Genomic DNA, 16,593 nt, shown 5'->3' on the forward strand with positions numbered 1-16,593 from the left:
TGTATGTGCACTGCAAACAATGATCTCCCTCACCATTACGCCACACAACATCACAGTCTGAAAGCAGCTGTTTTCTAAAATTCTGTAAATGATCTTGAATATGGAGACCTGCTACACTAGCTAAATTGCAAGGCAATTTTCTGTATAAATTCAGACTGCTGATAAAAGTTAGCAAATGCACTGGAATAGCTGAAAAGTCAATCTGACTATGTAAACTTTATGTATATACAAGAAGACAAGAGAACAAAAGTTTAAACATTTATTTACCTGATACTGTTTTACAGCTTCTTAATATCTGTTTTCTCTATTTAGAGGGACTAAATGTGAATGGTATGATACAATTATTTTTAACACCACCTCCATTTTTACACAGAAGGGTTGACACATGATATGTGGCATAATACTGTCTTTTCAAACATCTACATCGTATTTCAACCATGTTTAAAATATTTCTGTAAAACATTACTATACAGTATGACAGTGAATTTTGTAAGGAACATTATGGTTAACATGATTCATTTTTTTCATCTAGCAAGTAAACTGGTCTTCACATTCTTAGGATTCTCTGAAGAAACAGGTTCTCAATGGTTAGAAAATGAACCTGGTAAGCTCAAACATCACCTAGGATTAAAAAGGAGAAAAAAATATACATTTAAATGCAATATATATCTTGGGTATACAAGCATAACATTCATCTAAGATAACTGGTCTCTATGATATTGTATATACAAGATTATTAATTACATACAAAAAAAGTAGGTATGTACTCACCATAACTTTCCATCTGTATTGTTGATTTTTAATTTCTCCTCACATATGTCCGGATACAATCCACTGGATCTGACTCGGACGTTACTAAGCTCGTGGCAACCAAAAAAGCTCCTGGATACCTCCCCTTGCCCACAATGCATCTCTCCCCATTACCTCAGATCTTGTTTGCTAGAATTATTACCATGGAAGAATGAATTTTAGTTTTTTAAAGCTCAAAAAGATTTTAAAGGAGACCATTTCTGGAGAATAGGGAAAAATACCCTAATACTTGAAAATCTCTTCTCGTTCAACCAGGAACCCCAAGGAAGGGGGCTGGAGGGAAAGGATGTGAGGAGAGATGAACAATTGACAATACAGATGGAATATTACGGTGAGTACACAACTTCTTTATCTGATATTGTCAATTTTTCATCTTATCCTCACATATGGGACTGAGTCCCCAGGTACTTTTACCTGGGGTGGACTCACAGGAGAATGTTACTCAGAAAGTACAGTTGTGTACACTTACCATAAATGTAGATGTCCGAGTGTATTCACTGTTGCAGTCATCACATTTGGGTTATCCTGCCAGGGGTAGCCCTCAGTCGGCCCGAATACCAGAGGCTTAGTATTTCTGTGTCGGTTGCTGTCGCTCCAGGACTGACATCAGGTCGTCAGTGGTATAAAATCAGGCAGCTGACACGATTACATCAGTTTTTCTTGCCCTAACTATCAGGCGCCCCCAAATAGGGAGCTAGGTTATGGTGGAAGAACACCACCAGTAGAAAGTAAATACCAGAAATTTCCTGAAGGAGAGGAAGAGAGAGAGAGAGAGATACAAGGGGGATGGAGGGAGGGTAACCAGGACTGCAACATTGAATACACTCGAACATCTACATTTATGGTAAGTGTGCACCACTGTACTATGCTGATTCCCAAAGCTGAAGAAAAGGGAGGAGGCAATCAAGAAGACTGGGGGCTGGCCTGCCCTGGATCTGGAGAAGATAGGCAGGTGGTAAGGCTTGGTGAAGCTATGAACAGATGCCCATGTTGCAGCCGCCAGGATGTCCCTGGTGGGGACCCCTCTGAGAAAAGCTGCAGAGGTGGAGGTTGCTCTGGTGGAATGTGTCCTGACCCCCTTTGGGGGCTGTTTCCCATGCTGTTTGTAGCAGAAATGGATGCAGTGTGCTATCCATTTGGAGATTGTTTGTTTGGATATGGCCTTGCCCTCTGCCCCTGCTGCAAAGCTGACTAGCAATTGATTAGTTTTTCTAAAAGATTTAGACCTGTCCAGAGAGAATCTGAGCTGTCTGTGCACATCTAGAGAGTGCAGAATCCTTTCCCCCTTGTTTTGTGGGTTAGGGAAAAAGGTGGGCAAATGAATGGATTGGTTGAGAGCCACACTGGACACCAATTTAGGCATGAAGGATGTGTTAGTCCTGAGGGAGACCCTGTCAGCATGGAAAATGATGAAGGGCTCTACAGCCATGAGTGCTTGTAGCTCTGATACTCTTCTAGCTGAAGTGATGGCCAGAAGCAAGGCTGTCTTCCAAGAGATAAATTTTAATTCTGCTGAAGCTGCAGGTTCAAAGAGGGTAGGGTGAGCTTTTCCAGCACAAAGTTAAGGTCTCAAGCTGAGGTAGGAGCTCTTCTGGGTGGCCTTAAGTTGTTAGCCCCTCTTAGGAACTGTTTGATGACAGGGTGTGAGAAGACAGGTGGCTCTGTGCTGTAATGAGCAGAGATGGCAGAGGCATGAATTTTAATAGAAGAGAAGGATATACCCTTGTGTAGTAGGTCTGCCAGGTAATCCAGGATGAGAGGTAGGGAGGGGTGTGCCATTCCGGCTCCCTTAGCCTGGATCCAGGTGCAAAACATTTTCCACTTCTCAGCATAGGATTTTCTAGTGCTGGGGCATCTGGCCTCACGTATAACATCCAGGACTTGTTTTCTTAGGCTGGCAGCTTGAGGAGAGGTCAGGGAATAAGCCAGGCTGCCAGGTTGTGGGTTTGCAATTGGGGATGCATGACTTCCCCATTCCTCTGGGTCAGAAGTGTTGGGATCTGAGGTAGGTGCCATGGTGGCAAGGGTGACAGTCTGTGCAGCAGTGGGTACCAGTGCTGGCGTGGCCAGTCTGGGGCAATCAGAATTGCCCTCAGTTTTTCCTCCCTTATTTTGAGCAGTACCCTAGAAATGAGTGGCAGAGGGGGAAATGCATAGACCGAGAGGTTTACCCACTGGAAGGACAGAGCATCCACTTTCCAGGCCTTGCTGTGAGGTTCCCTGGTGTAGAATTTGTTGAGCTGATGACTGGAGTGGGAGGCAAAGAGGTTGACCTTTGGGGTGCCCCATTTATGGGTTACAAGGGAGAATGTTTTGTGGTCTAGCTGCCACTCATGTTGGTCTAGCAAGTTTCTGCTTAAGTTGTCTGCCAGATAGTTTAGAGAGCCTGGCAGGAATTGTGCTAGCAGGTGTAGTTGCATGGCTGAGGCTGTGTAGCCTGCAGGGAGGATAAGAGTGAGTCCCTCCCTGCTTGTTGATATACCACATCACTATGGTGTCTGTTTTGATCAGTAGAGGCCCCAGGGAGAGTAGGGGTCTGAAAGCTGTCAGGGCATGCTGAACAGCTAGCATCTCTTTTTGATTGATGTGCAGATGTATTTGATTTGGGCTCCAATGGCCCTGAATGCACCTGCCGTCCATGTGTGCACCCCAGGCATAGTCTGATGCATCTATGTTGAGGTTCTGGGTGGAGTGGGGTTGTGAGAAGGGAAGTAAGTCCCTTGTTGTGGTTGCATGCCATTGCCCACCAAAGGAAATCTTTCCTTAGACAAGGTATCATTGGTATGAGAGTTTCCAGGTCTTGAGAGTGTTGACACCAAAGACTTTTTAGATACCACTGTAGTTTCCTCATATGCAGTCTGGCATATGGAATGAGAAGAATGCAGGTGGCCATGAACCCTAGAGCTTGCAGGATTTTCCTTGCAGATAACTGAGTTCTGGTGGCTAGTTGAGAGAAGTAGCCTGTCAGGTAGGCTTGTTTTTCTGCAGTAAGGAATGTCATCTGGGATACTGTGTCCAGGCTTGCTCCCAGGAATAGGAATAATTTTTTTGTGTGGGGATTAGTTTTGATTTCTTTTCATTGACAGTATATCCCAGGGAAGTCTGTAGGTCCTTTACAAAAGTCAGGTGCTGTAGCAGCTTTTCCTGACTGTCTGCCTGAATTAGGCATTCGTCTAAGTATGGGTAAATTTGAATATTTCTTTGTCTGCAAAAAGCAATGGTGGGAGCCAGACATTTTGTGAAAACTCTGGGAGCAGTGGATAAGCCAACGGGAAGCGCAGAAAACTGAAAGTGCACAGATCCTGCCCTGAAACGTAGGTATTTCCTGCATAATTCCCTGATTGGGATGTGTAGGTATGCCTCTTTTAGGTCTAGGGTGGCTAACCAAGCAAGCATTGGTAGGAGCTGCTGGAGGGTGAGGATTTTAAATTTGGTATCACCAGAAAGGTGTTTAGAATGGATAGATTGAGGAAGGGGTGCCATGTGTCCTCTTTTCAGGGTACCAGGAAGAGTCTGGAGTAGAAACCTTGGCCTATCTGTTCTGCAAGAGCATGCTGTATTGCCCTCATGGAGAGCAGGGAAAGGACTTGTTTTTGACCTCTGCCCACTGGTTTGGAGGAAGATCGGGGAACACTGTGTGTGGAAATACAATTTGTATCTCTGGGACACTATGATGAGGACCCAGCAGTCGTTGGTAATGGTGGCCCAGTTGTTTGTGTGGAAGGAGAGTTTTCCTCCTAAAAGAACAAGCAGGTGGGCAGAGGGAAGGAGTGGAAGTGTAAAGTCATTGTGAGTTCTTACCATAAGGGGGAGGCTTTGCACTCCCTATTTTTGAAGAGGAGGAACTCCATTGCTTACATCTCTGCATTTCCTGGGGCTGTTGTCTGGGGGGGGGTCTGCTTCCCCTGGGTATGGGCTGAGCTGGCCTGGAGGGGGCAGGAAAGGACCAGTGCTTGGAGGGGCAATGCCTACTGAACCTTGGTGGCTGGACCTGTAAGAAGTCTTTTACTGTCTGCATAGATTTAGCTTTTTCTTCCATCTTTTTAAGACCTCTTCTGCCTTGGTGCCAAATAAGTTGTCTTTGTTCAAGGGTGCGTCCAATAATTTGGATTTGACATAATGGTCTGGCAAGGTCTGTTCCTTAAGCCAAGCATGCCTTCTAAGGACAGAACCAGTGATTTCTGCCCTGCAAGATGCATCTAGGGCATCAAAGCCACATTGAAAGGTGTGCTTAGTTACTTTACTTGCAGAATGCATTAACTTTTGTAATTCTTTATTTTCTGCACAAGCAGGAAAGGAAGATATTTTTTGTTTGAAGAGTTCCATGGCATGTTGCTGATATTTCAGCATGCAGAACTGAAAATTTAATGCTCTAATAGCAAGAGTAGCAGAGGTGTATACTTTTTTACCCCATCTGTCTAATGCTCGGGAATCCCTATCTGAGGGGGTGGGATTCTTAGACGAAGTTGCTTTGATTACATTGGATCCTTGAGATATGACCTTAGGGTCAGCAGTATGATTTTTGAAAATAAATTTGTGAGAGTCAGGGACTCTGTAATAGCTGTCAGGTTGCCTGGGAACAGGAGGAAGGGTGTCAGGAGTCAGACTGGATTCCATAAAAACATCATCCATAACATCCAGGACAGGAGGAATGGCCAAAGGTCTGTGCTGTGGTAGATCTGAGAATTCCCTGAGCCTCTTTTTTGACTGAGGATAGTCCTGACATTCCCATTGGAAATGCTCCCTTAAAGTATGTAGGGTTTCCCCAAATGAAAAATCCTCTAGTGGAGAGACAGAAGGAATGGATTCCTCTGCATCAGAATCCTCATAAGCAGAAGGGGGGGCTGCATATCTTCATATTCAAATGCATCAGAGTCATCGGACTCCTGTTCAGATAAAACTACTGGGGACAAGTCTCTTTTTCGTTTGGAAGGGGTAGCCTGGCTTCCCCTAATAAGCATAATAAGGTCTTCCACCATTTTAAGCATTTGAGACTGAAGCAAGGAAGCAGGTGCCTGAGCTTGGGTTGTCATTTTATTTGGGTGTGGTTTGTACCCTGGGCCTTAGAAACTCGGTTGTTTTAGAAAGAATTGAAGATGCGAAAGAAGTAGTTGGCCTGCATCAAGTAACAGTAGTGCAAAGTACGTCCTCGAAAGCCGGTGCCTGCTCAGTGGCTCCAGACCCATCCAAGGTAGAAACATCCGTAGGATCCTTAGTCGAATAAGAGTCTTGCGGCATACCGGACTCCGAAAGGGTCTCGGTAGCGGCCTGTGAATCAACTGAAGTGGGCATCAGGGGCGGCGGAAATGCCTCACTGAGGACTGGAGAACTGATGACTAGCTTAACGGAAGCATCGTCGGCAGTTTTGGACCTGTGCTATCTATGTCTTTATCCTTACGTTTTTTCAGAATATCTGTAATCGGATGGCTTACCGAAGCCATATCGGAATTAGAGGACTGTGAGCGAAAATATCTAGCTACAATAAGGGCCCGACAACGTATAGGTCTGGCATTGAACAAAGCACAAAAGTGACAGTGGGGAACGTCGTGGTCTGGGCCTAAACAAGTGATGCAGGAAGAATGGAAGTATCAGTGTAGTATTTGCTTTCCACAGGCGAGACAATTGTCAACTTTTTCTGACATCGGTTAGAGCAAGAAAAAAGGATCCCCAATGGGGTACTTAGCTTTAGAAGACTTCAACTTCAATTCGGAAACGAAAACTCAGGTAGCGGCCGATCGGCACTCGTGCGAACTGCTTCTGCTTCGGGCTCCTTGGCAAGAAAGACTGGTGTAATGACATCGGCTGCCTAATTTTATACCACTGACGACCTGACATCAGTCCTGGAGCGACAGCAACAGACACAGAAATACTAAGCCTCTGGTATTCGGCCCGACTGAGGGCTACTCCTGGCAGGATAACCCAAATGTGATGACTGCAACAGTGAAACACGAAAAACATCCATCGAACCAAAGGAAGCTCTTCCCCTGGAGACCAAATCTAACTTTCAATGAGTAACAAAGGTATGATGGTTTGCCCATGTGGCTGCTGCACAAATATCATCCATGGAAGCATTCGTCTGAAGACTGCAGATGTGGCCATTGCCCTGGTAGAGTGAGCTCAAATAGATTTAAAGGTTTCATGCCTTTTGAAGTGTAAAAATGAAGGAAATGCAACTAGAAAGCCATTTTGACAAGGTAACTTTGGAAACTGGAAGGCCTTTCCTAGAGCCTGCAAAGGCAATAAACAATTGGCTTGCTTTCAAAAACTTTTTAGATCTATGTAAATAGAAACATAATACTCTATGAACATCTAATAAGTGCAGGACATATTCATCCTTATTACTAAAATTAGGGAAGAAAACAGGCAAATGTATGGCCTGATTAACACTGGTTTGTGAAACAACTCTGTCTTATGGGAAGATACTGCCTGAATTTCAAAAAGATAAGTTTTCCAGGAAAGTAACTTAACATCACAAGTGGCTGCAGGTTCGAATGGTGGTTGAGCAATTAAGACATAGTACCAAATTAAGATCCCAAGGTGGAGAAGGATTCTTGTGGGCAGGGCTTAGCAACACAGTCCCTTTTAAGAAGGCTTTGCAAAGTTTGTGGGAAATGAGAGAAGTTGTCTGTACCAATGTGAAAATTTGAAATGGCTGCTAACTGCACCATAATAGTAGAAGCAGCAGCTCCATTACTGAAAAGATGGGCCAAAAATTCTAGAATAGAGTGAATAGGGGCTATGAGAGGAACCATATTGCATTATTGAGCCCAAATTACAAACCTCTTTCATTTACTCCTATAGAGTTTTTGAGTGGATGACTTATGGGAGGACTTCAAAATATGATGGACCGGGGAGGAGAGCATAGGTTGTCTGGCAATCAACGGAACTGGAGGAACCAAGCTGTCAGTTTGGGGTTGTGAAGGATGGGATAAAGCATTCCTGTGTGGTGTAACAGTATGTCTGGTATGGGTTCTAGAATATGGGGCTCCTTCTGTAAATGAGGCCAGAGGAATGGAAACCAGATTTGTCAAGGCCAACAGAGGGCAAAGAGGATTACTGCTCTCTTCAAACTGCTGGCTTTTTGAAGGAATTTGGGAATCAAGGGAATGGGGGGAAGCATACAATAGAATGGGAGGCCAATCGTGTATTACAGTATCCCCTCAGGGACTGTCCTAGTGGTGGAATTAGGGTGAAGTAGCTGCTGCATTTGTTGTTTAGGGGAGAGGCAAAGAGATTGCAGTAAGGCTGGCCCTATGTGAGGGAATGTTCTCCGGGTATGTTTTGGTTGAAAGACCACTCGTGAGGCATGAGAATGGCTCTGCTCAACTTGTCCGCTATGATGTGGGACCGTCTTGGAATATGCATTGCTATAAGCGGTTGGATAAGATCGCCCATTGCCACACCCCGAGTGCTCCTCAACACAGAGGGTATGATCTGGTTCCTCCTTGCTTGTTTATATACTATACCATTGACATGTTGTCTGACTGAATGTCTACCACCCCAGAGGAAGAGCAGTCTGAAATGCCTGCAACACTAGAAGCACTGCCCTCATCTCCAGGAGGTTTATGTGTAGCTTGACCACGTCCGTGGCCCAGGTTCCTTTGACTGTCTTCCCCAGATAATGCCTGCCCACCCTATCTGGGAAGCATCTGTGGTCACTATTGCTTGTGGTTAAGGGGGGGTATAAATGGCCAAACTTGTGTCACCTGCTCTGAATGAATCCACCATGAAAGATTCTTTTTGCATATGTCTGTTATAAGAATTTGGTGAGACACCAGTTGGTGGATTACTGACCACTAAGCAGCCAGATGCCATTGCAGGATTTACATGTGAAACATGGCTAATGGAACAAACACAAATACCACAGCCATAGATCCTAACACCTGTACAACATGGCAGGCAGCAACCTTCTTATTCCTGATTAACCTTAAAGTTTGCCGTCAGATTGTTAACACTCTGGAAGGAGGAAGTTTTGCAATCATTTGAGTGGTGTCCAGCAGTGCTCATATGAACTCTAGTGTTTGAGTTGGTTCCAGGTGATTTTTTGGAAATTTATGGTTATGTCTAGCTCAGAGCAATCTTGAAGAACAGAGTCTCTTACATGGCTAAGCAGATGCCTGGTTGGGGCAGATGTGAGCCAGTCTAAATAAGGAAACACCCAGAATCGTTGTTGCCTTAGGTGAGCCGCAACCACTGCCATGCATTTGATGAACACTCTGGGGGTGATAGTGAGACCGAAGGGCAGTGCTCTGAACTGGTAATGACTGGCTCCTAGCCAGAAGCATAAATATCTCCTGGAGCGTCTGTCCATTTTTATATGGTAATATGCATCCTGAAGGTTTATAGAGCACATCCAGTTGTCCTGTTCCAGAAAAGGAAGTATGGACTGAACCATGACCATTCGGAACTTGCAATGTCGGACTGTCTCCAGTCCCTTGTTTTCTTTGGAACTAAAAAGAACCCTGAGTAAGTTCGGTATCCTATCTGATCTCAGGGAACCTCCTCGATGACTCTTTTCTAGCAGTCTTTGGATCTGAATGACTCCCTGATCCCTTTGACTGGGTGGAACTTCTGGAATCCTCTTCCTGGAAGGGGGTTGTTGAGAAAAGGGAATTTGGTAACCCCTGGATATTATCCACTGCAACCACTTACCGGAAGTTATCTTTTGCTAGGATCTCCAGTGCAGGGATAGTCGACCCCAGGCTGCCTCCGAGCACTGAAAGGGCTTCCAAAGAAAGATTCCCAGGATCCTTGGTAATGGCGGACTTTCTCTGCTGCGAGGATGGCATCTTCCATTATTGTTCCCACTTCTGCCTCTGGGGGAAACTCTCCACCTGTGTCTTGGCAGGACCCTGAGACTTCCTGAACCACATTTTTCTGCTATCTCTCTGACCCTTATGATAAGGTGTCTGAGGAGCAGAGAAACGTATGCCCACAGCAGAAAGAGTCTTACCTTCCATTCTCACACCTGGATAGTGTATCTTTGACTTTGGGACCAAAAAGAGACATGCTGTCAAATGAAGCATTGATGAAAGATGACTTAAAAGTTTTTGCAAAATCTCAAAGGCGCATCCAGGCATGCCTCCACATAGAGATGCCAGAACCCACCAATCTGCTAGATCCTTCGGCTGCATGCGATGAGCCTCGTGGAAGAGTTAGCTACAGAATATAGGGTGGCTAACTGGGAAGCTACTTTCTCTTTAGCTCCCTCAGCTACCTGGTCCTTCAAGGGTTTCTGAAAGCTCTTTGATCAGATCCCTTTGTAACCTGGTGAAATGTGATTCAGAGACCAGAGGGCAAAGGTTGCTGAAGAGAAAACTCGCTTCCCACATCTATCGTCCTAGAATCTTTATTAAGAGGATGGATAGTTGAACTCTCTTCGAAAAGTTTCTTCTTGGCCGCTGCCACCACCACAATGGCATTTACTGAAACCCCTTTTGTTCAGGAGGCCTTGTTAGATGGAGCAGTTATAATTTTATTTGGTCTCTGGGGAATGGGCTTGATGGAATCCAGAGTCTCCCACGACCACCGAGTGATCAAACCTATGAGCTCATCAGTGGGTGAAGTCACCCAGGAGGTAGTTGGGCAGGAACCAAAGGCCGCCAGGTACACCAACTCCTCAGGTGAATGATTACTGGACTGCCAGCCTCCCCTCTGTTTCAGAATCTCCCCAAAGGAAACATCCTCACGGGGTGACCGTGGGGATCCTTTTCCCTCATCGAGGTCAATGTCTTCTGTGGCTGACTCCTCCGTGGAGTCTAAATGCTTCCTCTTGCAAAGTCTCTTCATAGGGACCTCCTCAGTGGGGTAAGTCTGGGGAGGTATCGGAAGAGTCAGGGGTACCAGGATGGGTATCCTAGCGCCTGAGATCCCACTGTCCTTGTGGAACATTGTGGTAAAAAGAGGAACACAGGGTGTCTTGATGGGATTGTGGATGTGAGGGGGGGGGTGTCCTTTTAGATGCAGTGGCAGCTATAGCCTTCTCCAAAGCCCCAAAGGCTGACCACTCCTGAATGGACGAGGACTCTGGCTCTGACAAGCCATACTTTTGGGAGGGGGTCCACTCCTGTCCAAAGACAGTTTGCCAGAGGTTGAAGCCAGAGCAGAGCTAACCTTCCCCGAAGCCCCAAGACACATAGACTGCTCTGAAGACCTGGGAGACAAGAGCATTTGAGGTTTGCACAGCTTACTATGGCTCCAGGGACTCTCTGACTCTGAAAAGGCCAAAGAACTCAGAGCAAAGGTTTGATCCGAGGAAGAGGACATCTTCAGATCACAGCTGAAAGGCACTGGGTGTATTGGATCCAGTGACTCTGAAGCTTGTCCTGAAGTCAGAAGGATGAAGAGGACGGGTGGATGCTTTAGACAGACCTGGCACCATAAGGGTCGAGGCAGAGTGGGACTTAGTGATGCCCTGCATCCATAAAATTTTCTGCACCATCCATTCCACATCTTTTTCAGTAATGCTCCTGATTAAGTGGGAAGAAGAAGAATATGGGGACCTTCAACTGGATAGGGAGATGGTAACCTCGATGGAACCAGATCAAAAGTCGGAGAGTACAGTGTCCTTGGTAGTGTCAAAACAGGTTTGAAGGGACTAGTTGAATTATCAGACATCAATGAATCTGCTCTATCCTTACCAGATAAAATCGGAGCCAAAGAAGCTGGATCCAATGCAGTAGAGATCGGTGCCAAAGGCTCCGACTAGGTGACAGACTCCACAAGCTTGGGAGATTTTGACATTTTCGATCTCTGCTCCAAAGAATCTGTCAGTGCCAAAGAGGGTCTTCTTTCCTTTATCAGAGGATTTTGAGGAAAGTAATAAAGCATGCCTTCTGGCAGTGTTTTCCATATGCTGGACATAGTGAGATGGGTGATAAAAATGCTGTTTGCTTTAATGTTCTTGTTTATATTAAAAAGTATCACAATGGCAGATATGTGATTGTTGCTTTTACTGAGTGTGCCTCGGAATTTTGCATCACACTGATACTCTGTTGAATGCAAAAGTGCTGTACTATGCCTATCAATTTCTGAAGATATCTTTTTTAATAACCTTGTTAAAAGGCAACAGATTCAGAAATCAGAGAACTGAGAAAATCTTCATGCATTTGGGTTCTTTATTAGTTTAAGTAAGGAGAAGGAGAACAAGTGAGCTCTGAACACCCACCAAGCTGACTGAGTGTGTCTTATTCCTGTGCATGAGGAGGGAGCATTAGGGTGCATCCATATATCCGCCATATTGCTAGCAAATGTACTTCATACTGCTCAACTTCCTAACACAAGACATCTGGATAAAGCCTTAAATAATGGGGGGGGGGTATTCAAAGTTTTATACAAGTTCAAATGTTAATATAAATAAAACTTTTGTTCTGGTTATATTTTTTACTTAATATTTTGCCTGTTCTTCAATTTGTGTTTGAATGTTGGTATTCCACAATTCCACCAGAATGTGCTGGGTTACATAATTATATATGCACATTTTATGTTAATCAGTGTCCAGATTTTTGGCCAGTTGTATATATTTTTCATGGGCCTTTGTCCAGATTTTTAATGTTTCTAGGTTGACAGGTATGCCTGTAGTCCTAGGTATGATTCTTTCAACTTCCACATGCAAACAGCACGACTCTGAAAAACTCAGGTTGTTCCTAAAAACAATGACAGTTATGTCTACTGAGTTTACTCAGTTAAACAAACAAATAACAAATAAACATGACTGGTTTACTGTTTTAATAGAGAAGCTGTTACACTCTGATGTACTCCTTTTTAGTTCAATGTTTCCATTTTCTGTTGTCACAGCAAAAGTCAGAGGACAGGAAGATCTAAGACATGTCCATGCATTTTAGGCATACCTCAATAGTGATAAGAATAACTATCATCCACTCCAGACGCAGAGCTCGTTTCTCATTCAGATGGTTCCTCATTAGATCAGTCAGTTCTGTACAATGCTGCAGTTTTTCATTTACCACCTTTACAAAGAGAATACACAAGTCATATTTCTAATTAATCAGAAATGTAAATATAACAACAAATGTATCACATCAGGATAGACTTAAAAACACATTCATAAAAAAAAATCACACAACATTAAATGTAAGGTGTGGCTCAAGAAACACCAAAAAGGACAAGCTGCACACATGACAAAAAGTAATCTGCAAACAATGCCACAGATATTAGGCTTCAATGGGAATTACCCTATTGAGAGCTACATAAAAAGCAAGATGTACAGCATCTGCTTATGTAATGCAGCTGTTTCAAGGACAATTGCATATGAACTCCTTAAATAAGCAACTGCAGAAACTCCTAACCCAGACTATCTTCAAAAAAGGTCAACAGAAAACACTAACAAATTTACTTTAAAACCATGGGATTAAAGTTGTTTTTTTAGAATTATGTTATATGTCTGTCAAAACAAATAAAACATATTCTGGCAGCTCTTTTATGAACCCTAAAGAAAGGTACCGTATTCATCTGCTGGCATAACCCCCACCAATACACTTATTAAAACCAGTCACACCAGCAATATTTTATCACATTACCTTATGGCCATGCTATATTCTGATAGTAGCATACAGGCAGTGCACCCTTACCACCTTCTTCTTCTTTCGGCTTTTTCCCGGTTAGGGGTCGCCACAGCGGATCACCTGTCCGCTCATGATTGGCAGTGGAGTTTTACAGTGTCGAGTTGCCAGCCCGGCACCCAACCTTCCACAGAAGGCACACACACGCACACCTAGGGCCAATTTAGAGTGTCCAATCCACCTACAGCATGTCTTTGTGATGTGGGAGAAAACTGGAGCACCCGGAGGAAACCCACGCGACCACAGGGAGGACATGCACCCTTACCAAACAAACATAATTTACCTTATTAATTTATATAATAACGCAGTGTAAACACTCCATACAAAAACCTGCATAGCTATATTCCTGCACAGTATAGTCCATTACATTTCTCATTAACTACATATAGTGCTTAGTGTAACCCTAATTAATTCTCAAAATCTCCAGACCAGACCTGATGCAAGGTCAGCCTGCCAGCCTCACTGCACTTGGTATCCATAGGCAGTGTAGTAACTACCTTATGCTCTCAGACAATGAACTCCTACTCAATACAAGAAATTCTGTTTGTTAGAGATGCTAATGTTTAACAAATATGGAGGTCTCACAAAAAAAAAAATGGACTGAGAGCAACCTTCAGAACCATTACACACTATACCAACCCACACTAAAATGTCTTACACTAAGGCTGTAAGGCAATCATTGCTAAAGCCTCCTAGATCCATGAAGATGGCATCTCAGTGAAAGTGCACTGTATCACCTTCAGGCGCATTTTCAACAAATGGTCACCAAGAGTTAAATTATCTTAAATCCAAAACACCATCCCACTCTACAAATCCAACACTTAGTGATCACAGTCAGCTACATCCCTTTTCACTAGGCCAGACAAAGACAGGGTAGTAAGCTTTGAAAATTAAAAAAAATTACCACAGCCAAAAAGAAATCAAGGAGACTAAGGTACTTTATTAAACTACAGACTAAGCACTTTCGACCAAATAACTTAAATGTCTTCTTCAGAGTGAATAAACATCACATGGACATACTTTATGTACCAAAAGAACTAATCACATGACAGTAACCCAATGATTCAATTAAAACCATTTAACCAGCAGAGAAAAAACACGCGCGCGCACACACACACACACACACACATACATTTTATATATATATATATATATATATATATATATATACACACACACACACACACACACACACACACACACACACACACCGTATATTAAATTCAACATTCATTAAATATCAATTCTGATAAAACCAAAAACTGAGGACTTGCACCAAAAAAATAAAAAATACAATATAAAACAACAAGGAAACATGGTTGGTGGTTCTACATTGTTAATACCCTCCCATTGGTTTTCTTCGGGGACATAAAAGGTTTTATATAATGGTTTCCACCGCTGGAGATTTAAATACGTTATCGGTGCAGATGGATTCTGTGTCTACAGCTTTAGGAGGTATTAAGCTGGCTAGCGGGCCAGTTTCATTGACTTCGACACAGTTGGATGATTTGACTTTACATTCACCCCTTTTGTCGGATGCTAAAGATGGAATTACATTGGCTGTATCAGCTTCAGCATCTGTACCAGTAGCAAGGAGTGTGGCACTCATTGCAAATGCAGTTTCTCGCCTTAGAACACCTGTCTAAGAAGTTTAGGGCATTGCAGTTGGATAATTTATTTTTGTCCAAGTCCCTTGCATTGAACCAGGTGCCCAGAGGTCTTTGTATCTGGAAATATCCTACAGGTACAGAACCAAGCTCTGTTATGCATAGGGAGTTATTGGAATTATTTGATAGAACTGGTTTGGACATTAGGAGGATCCTGTTGTGAGATAACCAACGTAAGTTAGCAGTTCTTAAAAAAGAAATTAATGAATTGAATGACAGTATCACTAGTGATTTGTTATTTCTGATTACTGTAAATCAGTATAATAACTTGTTTAAAGGGGTCGATAAGTTTATTTCGGACAACTGGGAAAGGAAACAACATAAGGTGATAAGGGATTTTAGAGAATATGCCAAAAAACAAGCCTACCCACCTCCTAAAAGCAATAATTTTTGTTTGGAGAATGACAGAAGGGAGGTATGGTGACACTTTAGTGAATCAAAATGTTTGTTTTAATAAAATTGTGAGTACCTTCTGAGATTAATTTTTTTTTGGAATGCCCCCTGTTGAGGCATTCGGAGAGATTAAAGAACCAGAATCAAGAGTTATAGACAGGCGGGCTTGGCAATGGGGCCCCACAACCTCAAATGAAGAATGGTGGGAAGCAATTCAACTACCAGAGATGCAAGGAGAGGTTTTTGTGACTGTTTTGGAAGGAATCCAATTTCAAGTTTTAAGTTATGATGACTTTAGCATCTACAATTTTAGTGACTTGGTTTTAAAACAAGAACATTTTACCTTGCTTAAAAAAGGTCTTACTTTTGTCCCAGAGTTCGAGACTTTTAATTATTTTGAAATTGTACACTAGGCACTTAAACGTGTGATTATTTTTAATGATACTAAGGAGAAGTTAAATGATAATGTTGTTTCACTGAGAAAGAAAACTCTCTTTATTCCACCTACAAATCCTGTTATTCATTTGTTTGAGCAAATGTGTTAGCGGGATTTTAGGCAACTGTTGAAAACTCATGGTATGTTTAAAGATAATTTAACAATAAATGAACATGATTGTCTTTTTCAATTGGCCTTAAATAAGGAATACAGAATAATGAAGCCTGACAAAGGAGTGGTATTGTTATGATGGGCCACCTTGATTATGTGTTTAAAATGTGTGAGATTTTAAATGATTGTAATACATATGCTAGGGTCTCAAAGAGTTAAATTAATGTTGCTTATGCTAAAATAGATTGGTGGTTGTTAGATGCCTTGATGTTCATCGTGTTTCACTGTTGCAGTCATGACTGTAGGGTTCTCCCCTGCCGGCAGGCAGCCCTCGGTCGGCCAGAATCCCAAAGTCTGGGTCCGGCGTCGGCTGTTCAACCATGCTCCCTGACGTCAGAGCGCCAGGAGTACAAAGCTGACAGCCGACGCCATCTTCTCCAGTCTTTCTTGCCGTGCGGTGATAGCAGTTCGCAAGTGCCGGTCGGCTGACTCCTGACGAATTTTTCTGATAAACTTCAGTCCGAAGACTTTCTACTCCACTCAAAGCTAAGTACCCCGTTGGGGAAACTTTTTCTTGCTCCAGTCCGATGTCAGAAAA

General features: G+C 43.2%; 1 protein-coding gene across 5 annotated transcripts in view; it reads right to left on the bottom strand.

Annotated features, from left to right (window-relative positions):
- Positions 1-245: 245 nt before the first annotated feature.
- Positions 246-16,593, bottom strand: part of RMND1 (required for meiotic nuclear division 1 homolog) — a 611,103-nt gene continuing 594,755 nt past the window's right edge. For all 5 annotated transcript variants that reach the window (XM_044088165.1, XM_044088420.1, XM_044088253.1 and 2 more), the window contains exons 11-12: positions 12,660-12,776; positions 246-621 (exon numbers count right to left, since the gene is read on the bottom strand). In XM_044088165.1, the coding sequence (XP_043944100.1) occupies positions 589-621; positions 12,660-12,776 (150 nt within the window). In that variant the 3' untranslated portion in view covers positions 246-588. The remainder of the gene's footprint in view (positions 622-12,659; positions 12,777-16,593) is intronic.

The sequence above is a fragment of the Protopterus annectens genome, chromosome 1.part0, assembly GCF_019279795.1.
Source record: "Protopterus annectens isolate FY-2018-M chromosome 1.part0, PAN1.0, whole genome shotgun sequence".
NCBI lineage: Eukaryota > Metazoa > Chordata > Ceratodontiformes > Protopteridae > Protopterus > Protopterus annectens.